General features: G+C 34.7%; 1 protein-coding gene across 5 annotated transcripts in view; it reads left to right on the top strand.

Annotated features, from left to right (window-relative positions):
* The window catches only part of LOC104361077 (transformation/transcription domain associated protein), a 102458-nt gene that overhangs the window by 25931 nt on the left and 59972 nt on the right, over positions 1-16555 (top strand). For all 5 annotated transcript variants that reach the window (XM_042798357.1, XM_042798358.1, XM_042798359.1 and 2 more), the window contains 15 exons: positions 1033-1184; positions 2304-2503; positions 3295-3512; positions 3634-3831; positions 4513-4773; positions 5770-5931; positions 7162-7258; positions 7709-7830; positions 9275-9445; positions 10187-10255; positions 14126-14245; positions 14581-14700; positions 15060-15224; positions 15630-15811; positions 16094-16292. In XM_042798357.1, the coding sequence (XP_042654291.1) occupies positions 1033-1184; positions 2304-2503; positions 3295-3512; positions 3634-3831; positions 4513-4773; positions 5770-5931; positions 7162-7258; positions 7709-7830; positions 9275-9445; positions 10187-10255; positions 14126-14245; positions 14581-14700; positions 15060-15224; positions 15630-15811; positions 16094-16292 (2436 nt within the window). The remainder of the gene's footprint in view (positions 1-1032; positions 1185-2303; positions 2504-3294; positions 3513-3633; positions 3832-4512; positions 4774-5769; positions 5932-7161; positions 7259-7708; positions 7831-9274; positions 9446-10186; positions 10256-14125; positions 14246-14580; positions 14701-15059; positions 15225-15629; positions 15812-16093; positions 16293-16555) is intronic.

The following is a 16555-nucleotide window of genomic DNA, read 5'->3' as shown; positions in this document are numbered from 1 at the left end:
TTTCTTTTAGTGCTAGCTTTAGACTTCTGTGTTCTCTGTAAAACCCGTTGTTCTTTTCAATGGGATGCTGATAAGGTTATTCAAACAGTGATGGGATGACAGCTAGTTAAGTCAGTAAGTGGAAAGATGGTTTTCCTTTCAAAGAAGGAAGATGCCCACTTCTTTATAACAGAGCCTTTTTCTGCATAATCCCCTTTAAGCATGGATGGTTATATTTTATTTACATTTGATCAGGTATTGAAATTCTTTATTTCATGCACTCCAAAACAGTTTTTACCTTTTTTTTTTTTTTTTTTTTTTTTTTTTACTTCATGCCTGTCTCATTTGTTTTTAATTTTTCCTCCCCACACCTACCCCCTTTTTTTTGGGAAGGATAGAAAGTATCTAGCTGTGTTTATATATATGCAAAATAGCAATTTTCCAAAAAGATGTACCCCCTTTTCTTCACTATCATATTTTAAGAGTTTATATGTATTATTCTCAAATGTATTAAATTTTCTTTCAAAGGAAAAAAAGTAGTACTATTTCCATTAAGTAAATGGTGTTTGCAAGTTGCTTACAGGGACATTTCATCATGTAAGATGTAGTTCTTGATTTGCATGGAAAATATGACAAAGTAATTTGTAATATAGAACATTTTTAGTACCATTTATATATATGTGTATATCTACAGTGTATGGGAATTAGGAACAGCAATTATTGCCAGAGGGAAGGAGAGGAAAATTTTGTTGAGAGGGGAGGGAGAGAATGATGGTGCGTGTCACTCATTACTTCAAATGCTTTCTGACCATGGAAATAAATGTATCTGCCATGAAAGTCTGCATTTATAAAAGCACAGCAAATACAATAATAATTTCAAGTTTGCTCTCTCAGATACTCTCTGCATTTCTTAATTTCTTAAGCAGTCCAATTTGTACATACTTTTAAAGTTACCTGTAATATGTATTAAAGATACCATGCCCTTGATTAATCAACTTATTGTAAATATTAAGAACAAGAAGTGTTTGGTTATTGTCTCTTTTTTCATTATAGGCAATTGAGACTGCACTGGACTGTTTGAAGAGTGCTAACACAGAACCGTATTATCGGAGGCAAGCGTGGGAAGTAATCAAGTGTTTTTTGGTAGCTATGATGAGCCTGGATGATAATAAACATGCATTATACCAACTTCTTGCACATCCCAAGTATGACAATTCTTTAAACGTAAATGTGTATGTAAAATTTATAGTGTCTTTAGAACAACCTAATTTAGAGACAATGGTTAGTCTAGGCAATGTATTTTTCATGGGATTTTTACCTACTGATTTATCCTGCTTCCTTTAAATCAATGCAGAACTTTCCAGTAAGAGAAATTTTGTCAGCATATTATTTAATGACAATGACGTGCTAATGTTTCATACTTTAATTTTCCTTCCCCTCATCACAGTCTAATGCATAAACTGTTACATGTGATCAGACATTTTTTTAAAAATTAACTTTAGTTTAATATATTTAAATAGTTGGAATATTGTGGTGCTTAATTGTGTTTTAAAATTTAATTTAGATTGTGGCTTTTTTTTTGTTTATATGTACATCTAACTTTGGTAAAAAGTGAAAGATACACAAAATTCAGTTTAATTTAGTGACCAAACTTTAGCATAGTCACACATGTAACCTACGTTAATCTTAGTATGGGTGCTTTTTATTGATTTTTTTTTTTTACATCTTTTACCATTTTAGTTATTGATACTTAATGAGTTTTTTGCTTTTAGACATATTTGACATCTTTGCCCACAAAGTACTTGTGTACTGACTTCAACTCTTGCAGTGTAGTAAATGTAGCTAAAGAGTATAGTAGCTTTTGTAATTTGGACTTGTTAGACTTGACATAAATATAGTTTTGCAATGAATAGGTTTTGTTGGGCAGTGATTTGATAAATAATGTTTTATTCTTTCAAGTTTAAAATCAAATGTCATTTTAAGAAAGAGAAAAATGTCAAAAATTGAAAATGACATTCTGTAATTGAGTTGCAGTGTGATGCCGGTATACCTATTATTTGTAATATATGTGACTTCTTCTGAACCACTGGCTTTAAATGTTCCTGATGAAATTGAGCTATCCATCATGTTTGAGACCAGTGGTTGACAAAATTAATACATATTGAGTGAACTGGCCTAGCTCTGTCAGAATGAGGAGAGAGTGGGAGGTGGAGAAAGAGTTAGCTATCAAGAGCAAACTTTAATTCAAGTACTTGACAATGCTCATGATTGAGCTTGCCAGCACTGCAGTTTAGAATTATAATGAACTTAATTTTGTCTTTCAGCTTTACTGAGAAGTCCATACCCAGTGTAATTATTTCACATCGATACAAAGCTCAGGATACTCCAGCTCGTAAAACATTTGAACAGGCATTGACGGGGGCATTCATGTCAGCAGTCATCAAAGATCTGAGGCCCAGTGCTCTGCCTTTTGTAGCCAGCTTAATCCGCCATTACACAATGGTGGCAGTTGCTCAGCAATGTGGTAAGTAAAGTGGAATAGAGATTGTGTGGAGTGTCATGAGAGGGGTGGAGAAGTTTATACTCTTTCTCATAGTAATTTATTTTAAGAAAGTCATGATATTGCAGTTGCTTCTGGGTAGATAGATTGGTTTTTGTTTGATGGCTGAATTATGTTTTAATTCTTTTGACCAGTGAAAAATGATTAAGCAAGCTTTAAGAAACAATCACTTAATACTTTTAAAATGCTCCAGCCAGTGAGATAATTAAAGCTTGGAACAGTTTATATTTCCAGAACATTTGTGTAACTTGATACACAGTTATTTGTGTGGATGGTCTTTATCTGGGTTGTTTCCACTTGTGGTTTTGAAGGACCATCAGAGGAACCAAGGAAATGTTAGAGCACTGCAGTGTCTTGTATTTATGAGGAAGACTTTTTGTTTGGAGTTTGGCTGTATGACAAGTAATTTGGGAAAAGACATCCTATAAGCATATCACTCTTCATTGTCACATTAGTGTAACTTGAATTTTTATGTTTCTTCATTTTAATTAAATCTTCTTGCAGTGCACAGTCTAGTGTATAGAAGAAAATATTCAAGTAGATGTAATCTTTTCTTCTAAGAGTGAAGAATGCCTTACAATCCATTTATATGCAAATAGACACAGTGCTTACTGGTTTTGCCATCAGCTAGTCAGAGGAGTAGCAAAATCTAATTGAAAGACTATTCATATTGAAACATCCATTGTTTTATTTTTTTTTTTTTTTCCTTTTTTGTCTTCCCCTCTCTGTCTTTTCTTCCCCAATTCAAATTACAGGACCTTTTTTGCTGCAGTGCTATCAGGTTGGAAGCCAGCCTAGCACAGCCATGTTTCATAGTGAAGAAAATGGGTCAAAAGGCATGGATCCCTTGGTGCTTATTGATGCCATAGCAATCTGCATGGCATATGAGGAGAAGGAACTCTGCAAAATAGGAGAGGTGGCTCTAGCAGTGATATTTGATGTTGCGAGCATTATCCTGGGTTCAAAGGAAAGGGTAACGTATATATATTTATATATTTAAATGATCTAATTTCAACCAATGCGATTTTGTTTCTAACATTTTGGAGGCTACCAGTGAGCTGAGAAAGCAAACTGATGCATTTATTTGTTTCCAGGCCTGTCAGCTTCCCTTGTTTTCATACATCGTGGAACGTTTATGTGCTTGCTGTTATGAACAAGCTTGGTATGCTAAACTAGGAGGTGTTGTGTCAATTAAATTTCTTATGGAACGACTGCCATTAATTTGGGTCCTCCAGAACCAGCAGACTTTCCTGAAGGCACTTCTCTTTGTTATGATGGATCTAACTGGAGAGGTATTTAATGAATGAATTATATCAAATAGTATGTGGGAAGCAAACTTTTGTTCTTAAATTCACACAGATTGAACTCTTGCTAATCTTGATTTTCACTTAGTTTCAGAATATATCGTATCTGCGATAGTTACGAGTGAATTTTGGTCATTTTAACTTGAACCAAGACCAGAAGTTAGGAATGGGATCTGTTTTTTGTGCTAACTTTGCTAGAGTTATTGGAATAACACTTGCTTCTTTCAGAGTAGAAATGTACAGGTTGTATTCAGAACAGTGAAAGAACACTAGATTCATTGTCACTTGCATGAAAACCAGTATTTTTTTTCCTTCTTTCTGTGTTTAATTTACAAGGTGTTCATCTTAATCAAAAAGCTGTATGTAGTTATAAATACCTAGAGAATCAGTTGGTTGACCTTTTCTCAGTTCTGAATTATATGGTGATAATATTTGCTTAGGGTTCCAGCACTTGAGTTCATTTATAAAATCATCTTGCATTGTAACTCATGGTTTTGGAATGATTGGTGGGAAGAGTAATTGAATATGTGTTCTGTTTAAGCTTTATATGTCTTCAGCCATTTGCAGAGGACTCATCAAAATCAAATGTTAAGCATGTTGATGAGTACTGTATAGATTTGTGACCTTTATTCAGTACTTATTTAGTAAAAATAATCTATGATACCATAGGTTTCCAATGGAGCAGTTGCTATGGCAAAGACCACATTAGAACAACTTTTGATTAGATGTGCAACTCCTTTAAAAGATGAAGAAAAAACAGAAGAAATCCTAGCAGCACAGGAAAAGTCTTTCCATCATGTAACACATGACCTCGTTCGAGAAGTAACCTCTCCAAACTCTACTGTGAGAAAACAGGCCATGCATTCATTGCAGGTACTTGCACAGGTCACTGGAAAAAGTGTCACGGTGATTATGGAGCCACATAAAGAGGTAAGCAGAAATACTTACTGAAAGTGAGTTTAAAATTGTTTACCCGTTTGGATTTGCAAAATGCTTTTCTAAGTACATTTTCCCACATTAGTGAATCAAATTCTTAGTGCTTTGATAGCATATGTTTATCATTTGTTAGGCTTCATTGTTCTAAAATACACTGTGGCTGGAGTACTATAGAGATTCATACACGATCTGCCTGACTACTTAGCCAGTATTTATGGTGTCTTCAGGTTGATTTACTTCCTGAAATTATGGGCTGCTTGTCCTACCACCATCACACATAGGCTACACCATGTAGACACTGCATATTGAACCTCAATTTTGTGTTATTCTCTAAATATGAGGCGTAGTGCTATGCCTTTCCCTATCCAGAAAGAGACTGTAAGAAGCTGGTTGAAATAACTTTTTGCTAGATACTCCTTAAAGCTAATAGCATTCATTCTCTCAAAAGACAAGTAAACATACCTAAGCTCTGAGGGACACAACAACATACGAAATGATAGATGTTGTTATTGTACTTTGCGAACATACAGAGAAGCCCCCTAATTGATACATTATTTTGCTAAAGGTGTTTATGGAGGACCGTGAGATGTTGGTGTAATGGAGAAAACTTACATGAATGTTTTTGTTTTTCTGATATTTTAGGAGCTTAAAATATTCTTGTTTCTTAACTTGAACATTTGAAATGCTTAAGTCTATGATCTTCTTTGTTGTTCATAACATTATGTGAAGTTATTAAGTATCATAGATCTGTTCACAGATAATATGTAATAATTACAGATACTGAGTTGTTTCGCTAACTGACTGTGAATTTAATTAGTTCAGAGAAATACTTCTCTTCTTGCTTAGTGATTTCTGTAGAGGTACATCTGGAGCCACAATAGCAAATGGGTAGAAACATGCATCCATGAGTAATTATGTCGTCTTAATAGCTAGGTCTGTGGGGTCATTTGAATAGGCTGCTAATTCAGTAATCTAAATTACATTGTGTAGGTACTCCAGGACATGGTTCCTCCTAAAAAGCATTTACTTAGGCATCAACCTGCAAATGCCCAGATTGGCTTGATGGAAGGAAATACATTTTGCACAACCCTGCAACCCCGATTATTTACAATGGATCTAAATGTTGTGGAACACAAGGTTTTCTACACAGAGGTACTTCCTTTTTGTTCTCATATTTGAATGTAGATACTTAAGTAGTGATGATGTTAGACATTTCATTATTAAAATACATATTTTCTTTTATAAACTTTCACTGAAATGTAAGAATTTACCTTTAAAAATGTGAACTGAGGTCTGCCTTTGCCTACAACATAATAGCTCTGAGCTAAGCAGAATATTCTAATGTGTGTGAAATATGTTAAGTGAACTTTGTTATACTCCTAGTCTAATAGCCCTAACTTTTATATTTAGGTTTCATTTTATGCACAGAATATCTATTAAATAGATCATTGTACCACCAAAACATAGATATTGTTTTTTAAAGTTATTGAGTTCCTAACAGTCTGAGTAAAATCAGATCTAAAACTCGTGTGTAGATTTAACTTAGAGAAACTGTCTAGTCCCTTGGTTTCCTAGCTGCTTTGTCCAAACGTAAGTTCAGAAGGTCTTTGATGCCAACAGTAATTGCAATTAGCAAGGCAGGTATGGGGTGTAGTTGTCAATGCAGAGGATCCTCTGTTTTTTCCTTAAGACAAAACCAAGATGCTGTAGATCAAAAAAATGACTGTAGAGAGGAGAGTGATATATTGGTATAGTGAAGGTCTGAATCTTAATAACGTTCTTGAATATCGGTGCAGCCTGGATATTGTTAACTTGCATAACTTTGTTTCAGCTTGTTGTGTCCTCTAATAAATAAAATATATGTATATTGAAAATACCTGCCTGCAAAGAGGAAAGCTCTGTAGGAAAGTATTGTCTGTCTGGACAGTGACCCATGACCGTTAGAATTACTGAGGACATTTTCAGCACATTTTTTCTCTATTAATCTCCTGTTCTTTTACCCCTTTCCTCAATATTTTCAGTACTTATACTGGCATTCAGAAGGCAGGCTTCTCTGAGACTATTATTTTTATTGTGTGAGCAGCCTGTTTACAAATAGAGCAACTAAATATTGGCCAACAAAATGCAAAATGGCTAATTTTTACCTGACTTTTCTCTGGTGGCAATGCTAATGGGGGTCTCTTGCCTCTGGCTAACCACTGGTTTTCATCAGAACTTATATCCTAGTTTTGAGTAGAATTTTTGCCTGTTGGTGAAATTTGGAGGTTGATTACTGTGTTTACATAAACTTGGATCATTGAGGAAGCAAAACTCGAAAGATAGTACCATTTCAAGCGTGATTCACAATACTATGCTAAAATGATTGTTTATTTTTTCCCTTAGTTGCTGAATTTGTGTGAAGCTGAAGATACTGCCTTAATGAAGCTACCTTGTTACAAAAGTCTTCCGTCACTTGTTCCTCTTCGGATTGCAGCTTTAAGTAAGGAAAACTTCCTAAACAAAATTCGATGTAGATAAGCGTCCTTGTGAGCAAAGGGCAGTCTTCTTCCCAAGATCAGCAGAAAACTTGAGCGCTTGAAGACTGATGATTGCTCTCTAGAGGTCACAGTTTAATGGAGAGAATAATGGGAAAGTATTGCTGCTTTCTTAATGACTAGGTTTTAGTTTCTGAAATGCACCCAAAATATTTTTACACTAATTATGTTATGTAGCATTAGGAAGGCTTTAGAACACTGTTAATAGAATTTCTATTCTTTTACTATTTTATGCTGCCTGTTTCTTTTGACAAAGCATGCTATGCTCTAGCTGTCTGTAATTGAAGATGAAATAAAAGAAAATTGAAGAGAAGAAAAGTAGAATTAGGTTTTTTTCCCCCCTCTCTTTTGAAATTGAGTTAACAAAGAGAACAAATTTACTTTGATATTTGCAGATGCTCTCGCTGCCTGCAATTACTTGCCTCAGTCGAGGGAGAAGATCATTGCTGCACTTTTCAAGGCACTCAATTCAACAAATAATGAACTGCAGGAGGCAGGAGAAGCATGCATGAGAAAGGTTAGTGTATTAAAACAGTGTTGATTTTGAGGCCATTGTTCTCTCTGCTTTACTTCCTTGTTACAAAGCTTCTTGGGAAAGTTCTCTACAGGAAAGAATGTCTGCTCTGTTAAGTTTTTGTTAGTGACAACAACATAATTGTCAGATGTGTTTTTTGGGGGGGTTTGAACTTAGCCATAAAAATTTCTTCTGGTTGAAATTAAGCATTATAAGCTCTTGGACAAGGACCATGGTAAGTCTTTCAGTTTTTCTGTCTGTTTGGTATTTTGGTCTTTGTCTGGTGTTTGTAAATGTATATTCTTTTCTAAGTAAACAACGTCTGTCCTTCCCAGCAGTTTTGCAAATATATGTGCCTGGCTTTATTGTAAAGGCTTTTCTTGTGTTTCTTCTTTGTTCCTAAAAGAGAGGTGATAGAGAACCCATTGTTGTTTTTTGAAAAGTAAGCAATATAGCAGTGAGACTCTGCATCACAGTATGGCAGTTACCTTAAGGAAGAGGGTGGTGGCTGTAGTGTTTAAGGTCAGGATTATCATCCTTACACTATACTGTCTGTTCTGTGGATGCCAGGTTACAGTGTAAAAAAGCTGGAAGGGCAGGGAAAAGGATGTTCTCTCATGATTTGTTGCCTGGTAGATATGCCTAATTCTGATTCAGCAAGATTTCAATACCATTCTTCTAAATATAGAAAATTATAATGAAAATACTTACAGCCTCTTCGTAATGATGTGTAGATTGTCTGTCATGTAACAGGGAATATAACTTTAGTAATACTGGTGGTTTACATTTGTTTAGGCTATTGACTGATTAGAGGTCAGTTGTTGTCTTTTCCTGTCACTCTGGTCATGAGAGGAAATGTATGTTATTATTTATGGCTTGCTTACAATATGGTTGTGTTGATAGGTAAGAGGGAGCACATAAGGATTGTTCTGACCTATGCATTTGGTAAAAGATTTTTCTGATTGTTTTTTTCCTGTGATAAATCCATGCCCACAGGATGTTTGGTTATGATGGGAAATATTCTCTCTGGTTGCTTGCAGTCAGGTTCTCTTGACCTTTTATGTTAGTTGGGGTGAATGTAGATCGTAACACAGAAATTTGCTCTATTGCCTGTGGTCAGGTTCACTGGCAGTTCTTAATAAAGTAGCTTGTTCGTAGCTGTATGTTTAATTTATAGCTATGGCAGTTTTTCAGTCTGTCTGTAATTAAGATCTCCTACTTGATTACTTCATGGAATATCCTACTGTGCGTCAGAAGTACTTAAGTGCTTCCCAACTTTATCTTGTCACTGTATGTATTTGCAGTAATAAATATTGTTTAAGCTATTGCATTCTGAAAGTACAAAATAAAAGGAGAAAAATAAAGTCAGCAGAATTTCTTTTAAGAAAGATGCTTGCACAAAAGTCTCTCCTCTCTTCATCTGTATCTTAATCCTGTACTCTTGCAGTTTTTGGAAGGAGCTACCATAGAAGTTGATCAAATTCATACACACATGAGACCGTTGCTTATGATGTTGGGAGACTATCGAAGTCTGACACTGAATGTTGTGAATCGTCTGACATCTGTCACTAGACTTTTTCCAAACTCTTTTAATGATAAATTCTGTGATCAGATGATGGTAAGTCTGTTCAGGTTACCTCTAGCTTTTCTGTAGGAAATGTTCTTTAGCTAGTATTCATATTGTTGAAAAGTCAAAGAACAGTTCAGTAGTCACTCAAGGTATTTATTGGAAGTAAAAGATTTTTGTTTCACAGTTACTAGGAAAAAAAAAAAACAAACATGCTTTTAACATTTTGAGGTAATTTCTAAAGAACTACTTCAGTAGAAAGTTGAGATGTTCTTTTCTAGTGAAGACATACCTAGTTATGCTAAGGTCTGTTTGAACATATTTACTATTAAACAAGATTCCAGCAGTATAATATACTAAGGAAACCCTTGAAAATATGTTTTACTTCCTAGTGAGTCTGTTTTGGTGTTTTCTTGATGTAGAAAATGGTGGAAGGTATTGCCCTTTTTATTTTAAACTGTGTATGTGAATTTTTATCCTTTTGCCATGAGTATTTAAATGCATACATACCAAGCAAATCATTAAACAAGTGTAAGTCTATCAGACTTCAGATTTTTGTGTATTGTAATGGATGTACTCTTATAAACCTTGCTTTCTTGAATGTGGAGAGGACTTTTAGCAACAATAAACGCTTCAGTCTGAGGGAATGAAAATAACTAATCATTTTCCCCTTTGTTTCTTTCAGACAATCATTTCTGCTTCAACTTCTCCTTTTCTTGTAGCATATGCTGTCATTTGTTAAAATGGAACAGTATAATTAGAGGATAATTAGTATTATTCTTCTCTTTATAGCAACACCTACGTAAATGGATGGAAGTTGTAGTTATTACACACAAAGGTGGACAACGTAGTGATGGAAATGTAAGTTAATGAATGTTTTTATGTGGAGAGACAAGAAATAAATAGTATTAATGTTTTGGAATTACAGAACTCATTCAATTGTAAATGTTGCCATAACTGATTACACACTGTTGTTTTGTTACAAGCTAATGAACTTATATGTATATTGAATATTTGTTACAAATATTGGTAAGGGGAGCCTCTTATCTGCTGACAATGGTTACTTTAAAGCCTGTTCTATACAGGTTGGTGTGGGAACAGCTCAGTGATTTTTATTTTTTTTTCCTCAGGATTTTCTACTTAGAAATCTGTTCTTCATTGGAACGGCTGATGAGCTCAGCAGTATAATCCTTCTTTTTTCACTAATATGTTTGGTGTTCATAACATAGCCTTTTGAAAAGTATACAGAATAATAATATAATCCCAATTAATTTTAAGTATAATTTATGAAAACCAAGTTCAATATTTACTGATTGAGATCACATTGAAATCTCCCATCCAAACTAATGGCCTCAATGTTCAACTATGGGATGCTGATCAATTTTCTTCTAAATGGAAAATTGCACAGCATAATGACAACAGTGTGTGCTCTCAGCAGTACAACACTGAAGGGAATTCCTGCTTCAGTGTTGCTTCATGTTGATTACCAGAAGTCCCGTAATTCTATTAGGTTTTATTAATAACTTCTATTAAGTGTTGAGATTCATTATTGCAGCTAGGAAAAAAATGGGGCAGAATTTTACTAATTTCTTTGTTTTTCAAATCAGAATGAAATTGTATTGGCTTTTCATTTCCCTCAAGACGTGGAAATGGCTTAATGGCTTTTCATTATTATTTCCTGTCATTGCAAAGAGAGCTTTTAAATCTGAATATAGTCATTGCTTTGTAATTGACTGTAATGGAGTAGCATTTGTTTCTTATGTTTAAACTTAAAATCTGAGCATTTTTCAGTTAAATACATTTTATTCAGGTCAGAGTAGTTCTAAGACCTACTTATTCTTCTTTTGGGGTTCACTTTTCCTCAAATGTGATGATTACAGGTATCTTGCAGATCTTTTTATAGCAATAGTCTTTTAAACCACAGTGTGGCACCTCTAAACCAGTTTTCAGTTGTCCCTAAATCATATTTAATTGTGAATTCTTCTGCTTTTAATGTTTTCTGTTGATGTTTTCTATGTAGTTATGTGTTTAGTCTCCTAAAGCTGTAACTGTTTTTTTTTTAGTGTTGGTTTAAAGCTTACCTATGTTGAGGAGTAGTTGCACACCAGACACATTAGAAGGAATCTACTGTCACATCTTGAGGGAGGAGAGAAGTCTATAGAAACATTTTGAAATAGAATAGTGTAACTTTGGAGCTGATTGAAATACTACTTTCCACCCCCCCCCCCCCCCCCAAGTTGTTGCTCTAGTTTCCTTAAAAATAAAAACTCTAGCAAACTGAAGGAGGGCATAGACAGTGTGGTCTTTATACTATTCTATGGCAGTCTGTGTTCATATGTCTGTATGTATAGTGCACTGTTGCTGTAATTGTATCTTCTAAATGTGGAAAAACTAGGATGGTGAAACTGATGGTCAGAGTCACTGTAGCTAGCCTTTCACTTATCCTGATTTCTTCTTGACCACAGTGAGATTGAAAAATCTGAGATACTCACTTAAAAGCAATGTTGGGAAGTGTTATTGGAGTAGGTTGCATCATTCAGACTGAGTGATTAGATCTAGCAGATAGTAAACATGCAGTGAAGAATGGAATTGGTCAGGAAAGCCTTACGTTTGCTAGCTGAAACAGTACAAACAGTATAATAACTTTCTTTGACCTCAAGTTTTCATCTTTTTGCAGCTGCACTTTATGAAGGTGCCATTTGATGGTGATGCTGGTGTTGTCATGTGGTTCTCCAGCATAGTGCATATAGTGGCTAGTCAGCAAGCCCTGTTAATGAAACGGTCCAAAAGTCTACAGAATGAGTTTTCATATGTAAATGGAAATTCTGCGCAAATGAAACAGTTCAGACATCTCAGTTAAAAATGCTGCATAATAATTAACTATTGTAAAGATATCCATATTGATAACAGAATAATTAAGCTCTTTGCTCACCTAAATAATTTTATAACAGTCCTACTGTGTTCCTGAACTATGACTTGGCTGTTTAGATAAATGAACAAATTAAAACTTAACATATTAAGTAGCATTTAAGATCTAATTCTTAATTAGAGAGTGAAAACTTTTTTATTTAAATCCCTCTTCTTCTTTTTCCTGCCTCCACAAGAAAAGATGTGTTTTTTTAGGTAATGTCAGGTAATTGAAAAAACAAGTTTTGAATAGATGGTTGCTTCTGACTGACCCTCTTGTGAACCGTGGCACCGCGGTGGAAATTCCCCGTTACAGCCTATTAGAAGGACTTTATAGCTTGGTAGTTCAAGTATTGAAAGTGGTTTCATAATTGATGCTGGACAAATTTGTTTCTGAAGATGCTAAAATATTGTTTCCCCTGACTTAATCTCTGATATCTTTTTATTCATTACAAATGTTTGAGAAGCTATGTCTAAAAAATGTATAAGTAGAAAAAAAGGATGCTTTTCATCCTAATTCTTAGGAGAGCAGTTCAGAGTATGGGAGATGCTCATTGTCTGCATTCATTGTTTGAGATGAGAAAATAACCGTACTGAAGTCAGTTTCTGACTGCAGCCTGAAGAATAGCATATACTGATTTGTTCATTTATTTGGTATTTTTGTGGGCTTTTTCTTTTCATGCTGTGACTTCTGTTTTGGTTCAGCCTGCTGCGGAAGGGGTAGAGGTGAGAAACTCAGTGGAGGCACCAGGAAGTTCTTTGTTGTTGTGACTTTTTTTTTTTGTTTGTTCTTATTTTTTTTCTTTTAAATTGTGGTTTGTTAGTTTTCCTGTTGTGTTTTGGGCAAAGTGCATTATGCCTTTGAGTGCAGTGCTGTGAATTGTCTTCTGTTTATTTGTGGCAGACTTGTTTTGATAACATTGCTGTTAAGGATGTTAAGCATGTTTGTACTAGGAAGAGTAGGATTTTCAGTTTCTGTGAAGGCATAAGTGCTTTCAAAATATTTCGTATGTGTTCTCAGTCCTGCATTTCAATCCTTGAGAGTAGTCTTGAGAGGGTCTATCTAGGCAGAACATGTTAAAGGAGTGGGGCCTAATACTTTGTGTTTAAATATAGTTCAGGATATGCAATGCACTTGAAAATATTCTTTTGTATACTCTATACTAAGGTTTGGTTTTAGAGGGATGGTGAGGGTGGATGTGTTTTGTTTTTTCCTTTCCCTTTTCTCACTGAAGGAAATCCACACTCTAGTCCCCATTTAAATTATGCAATGAAAGAAAGCCGCAAAATTATTTTGGACTTTAGAACAATTTAATATCTAGTGGGAGAACAAAGCTAAGTTATCTTTGAAGTTACCAGTTATTTGCAAGATACACTGAACAGTGCTGTGAGAAAGCTGTATTTTTCTTCATGTCTAATCTGGGGTTGTGAGGTATATATGGGAAGTTGTTTAGAAAGGAAGGTCTGGCTTTTTGGTGCTTGAGCCACTTGGTGTAGCGCAGTGAGCATTCCATAACTCCCCCATCACCATTATCATTACACAATGTTTAGCTCTTACCTGTAAAACACCACTATGATGACAAAGAAAATAAAATTACAAATGATATTACAAAGGGGGATGGACAGACTTCCACAGGAGCAATTTTTTTATGTGTCATGGTAAGTAGATGCTGTATATGTGTTAACCCTTCTCATTTGGTTGCTGTCTATGTTAATATAGAGAGGAAAAAAAAGGTAGGATGTGTGATACTGTTTTTATATATTTAGCTGGTAATATTAATTTTAATTTTGTTTTTTTTTTTTTTTTTTTTTTTTTACTTATAGGAAATGAAGATCTGTTCAGCAATTATAAATTTATTCCATCTGATCCCAGCTGCCCCTCAGACTTTGGTTAAGCCTCTGCTGGAAGTTGTTATGAAAACAGAACGAGCAATGTTAATTGAGGTAAAAGTGGAAGTTAACATTGTTGATTTTTTTTTTTTTTGCTTTATAGTATTTTTAAACAGTAGTATATAATAATTATAATATTTTAAACATGGTGTGGGATTATTTGATGTAATAAATAAATACGCTCTTCAGGCCTTTTAGGAGGTGTTAACATTTGTCTTAGGCTTGTAAAAGTGAAGTTTTGAAGCTGTCAATAAATTCTCATCATAGAAGTACTGAACATTTTGTATCTCAATAAATGCCAAGTCAAATATATTTTTCTGAGTGCTAATAAATTAGTAGAAAATACTCTCTGCTCTACATTTTTAATTTAAGCTTTATGAATCTTTTAGGCTGGCAGTCCATTCAGGGAACCACTCATAAAATTCTTGACACGTCATCCATCCCAGACTGTGGAGCTTTTCATGATGGAAGCCACTTTAAATGATCCACAGTGGAGCAGAATGTTTATGGTAAGCTGTGTGGGGAGGGGAGCAGGAAAAATCTCTCATCTTCACAAATCTGATGAATGAAAAGTTTTCAATTTTCTCCATCTTTTTTCCCCTGTATGACCTTGTTGTCCTTAATCATGGTCTTACTCTGACTGTAGGCTGCCTGTTCTCTGTTTTGTATTTGTCTGTCCTGAGATGTTGATTTTATACCTTTCCAGATCATGTAGGATTATTACTGAAGTTGTAGATGTTATTTTAATATATGAGAAATATAACCCGTGCAACTTTAGTGACAAATATAAAAGCTACAGGATGATACAGCCTTTTGATGTTTTTGCTTTTAAAGGTTGTTATTAAAAATATTTCTTCCCCTTCTTTAGAGTTTCTTAAAACATAAAGATGCTAAACCCCTACGAGATGTACTGGCAGCTAATCCTAACCGATTTATCACTCTGCTGTTACCTGTTGGTACCCAACAAGCTGTTAGGCCTGGTTCTCCAAGCACTACCACAATGCGTCTTGATCTACAGTTTCAGGCTATCAAGGTATTTGTTATTCTTGTTTATCTCTATACTAGATAGTTAAAAGCTCTTTAGGTACAAACATGTTACTTACAGGCTTTCAAGTGTGTGTGTATGTATTATAGCTCATAGAAAAGCGCTTGTGAAAATGTAAAGTGTTTGTAGTCAGTCACTCTAGGAAGGGAAGAGAGACTCAAATGAACTACACTTTTTTTAATCAAGTAAGATAAAAGAGGAAAATATGGCAACAAACTTTTTTTTTGGAAAAAGAAATACCTTTAAAAATTGATCTTAGTTTTTATTTGACTTTCTTTTCCCCAATATTTTAAAACCTGTAATTGACTTTAAAGAAGTGCTTTTGTATCATTGTTTCTACTGACAGATCTATTTCCTGTTGACTGTGCGTTTGTCTTGTTTTGCTTTTGACAGATCATAAGTATTATTGTTAAGAATGATGAATGTTGGTTAGCAAATCAACATTCCTTGGTGAATCAGCTGAAACGTGTATGGGTGAGTGAAGCTTTTCAGGAGAGACATCGTAAGGAGAATATGGCTGCGACAAATTGGAAAGAACCAAAGCTATTAGCATATTGCTTACTGAATTACTGCAAGTACGTAAAAACATTTATTTCCTGTAGCTTCTGTACATTTTTTTATTAAATCTTGAAAATACTGTGAAGGTTTGCAGGGGTACTAAAAATGACTTTCAGTTATTGAAGAGAAAGTTTAATATGTTTATAATACTGCCATTAGCTCTAAAACCATGCCTCTGGTACTGCCTGCTCTTGCCTCTGCTCATTTAAAACCAAGATTAGTTTCTTCACCAAGTCATCAGTGTAGTAGTTTGTTTGTTTTTTTTCACAGAAGCTTTTTGTTTTATGTGTCTTTTACAGAAGGAATTATGGTGATATAGAGTTGCTCTTCCAGCTGCTTCGAGCTTTTACAGGTCGATTTCTCTGCAACATGACTTTCTTAAAGGAATACATGGAAGAAGAGATCCCCAAAAACTACAGTATTCCCCAAAAGCGGGCTTTGTTCTTCCGGTTTGTAGACTTCAATGATCCCAACTTTGGAGATGAGCTCAAAGCCAAGGTAACTAAAGCAATTAAATCAAAGAAGCCTGGTATTTAGATTTAATTTTCTTCTTGGGAACTAGGGCAACAAAACTCGCTTACTTAAATGTCAACGAGTTTGATAATTGGCAGAGCCATTTAGGTGAAAATATCAGACCTGAAGAAGAGCGATAATAAACAGAGACAGCAATTCATCTTGCTTTCAGTGCTGACTTCTTTAGTTTACACTTTCTAAGAATCTTTGCCCTTGGAAGGGGGAAAGAACTGTGTGTATCTGTTTCT

Source organism: Tyto alba, unplaced genomic scaffold, assembly GCF_018691265.1.
Source record: "Tyto alba isolate M040663 unplaced genomic scaffold, T.alba_DEE_v4.0 Super-Scaffold_28, whole genome shotgun sequence".
NCBI classification, from domain to species: Eukaryota; Metazoa; Chordata; class Aves; order Strigiformes; family Tytonidae; genus Tyto; species Tyto alba.
Note: the sequence above shows the minus strand (reverse complement) of the source record. Positions and strands in the feature narration are given on the sequence as shown.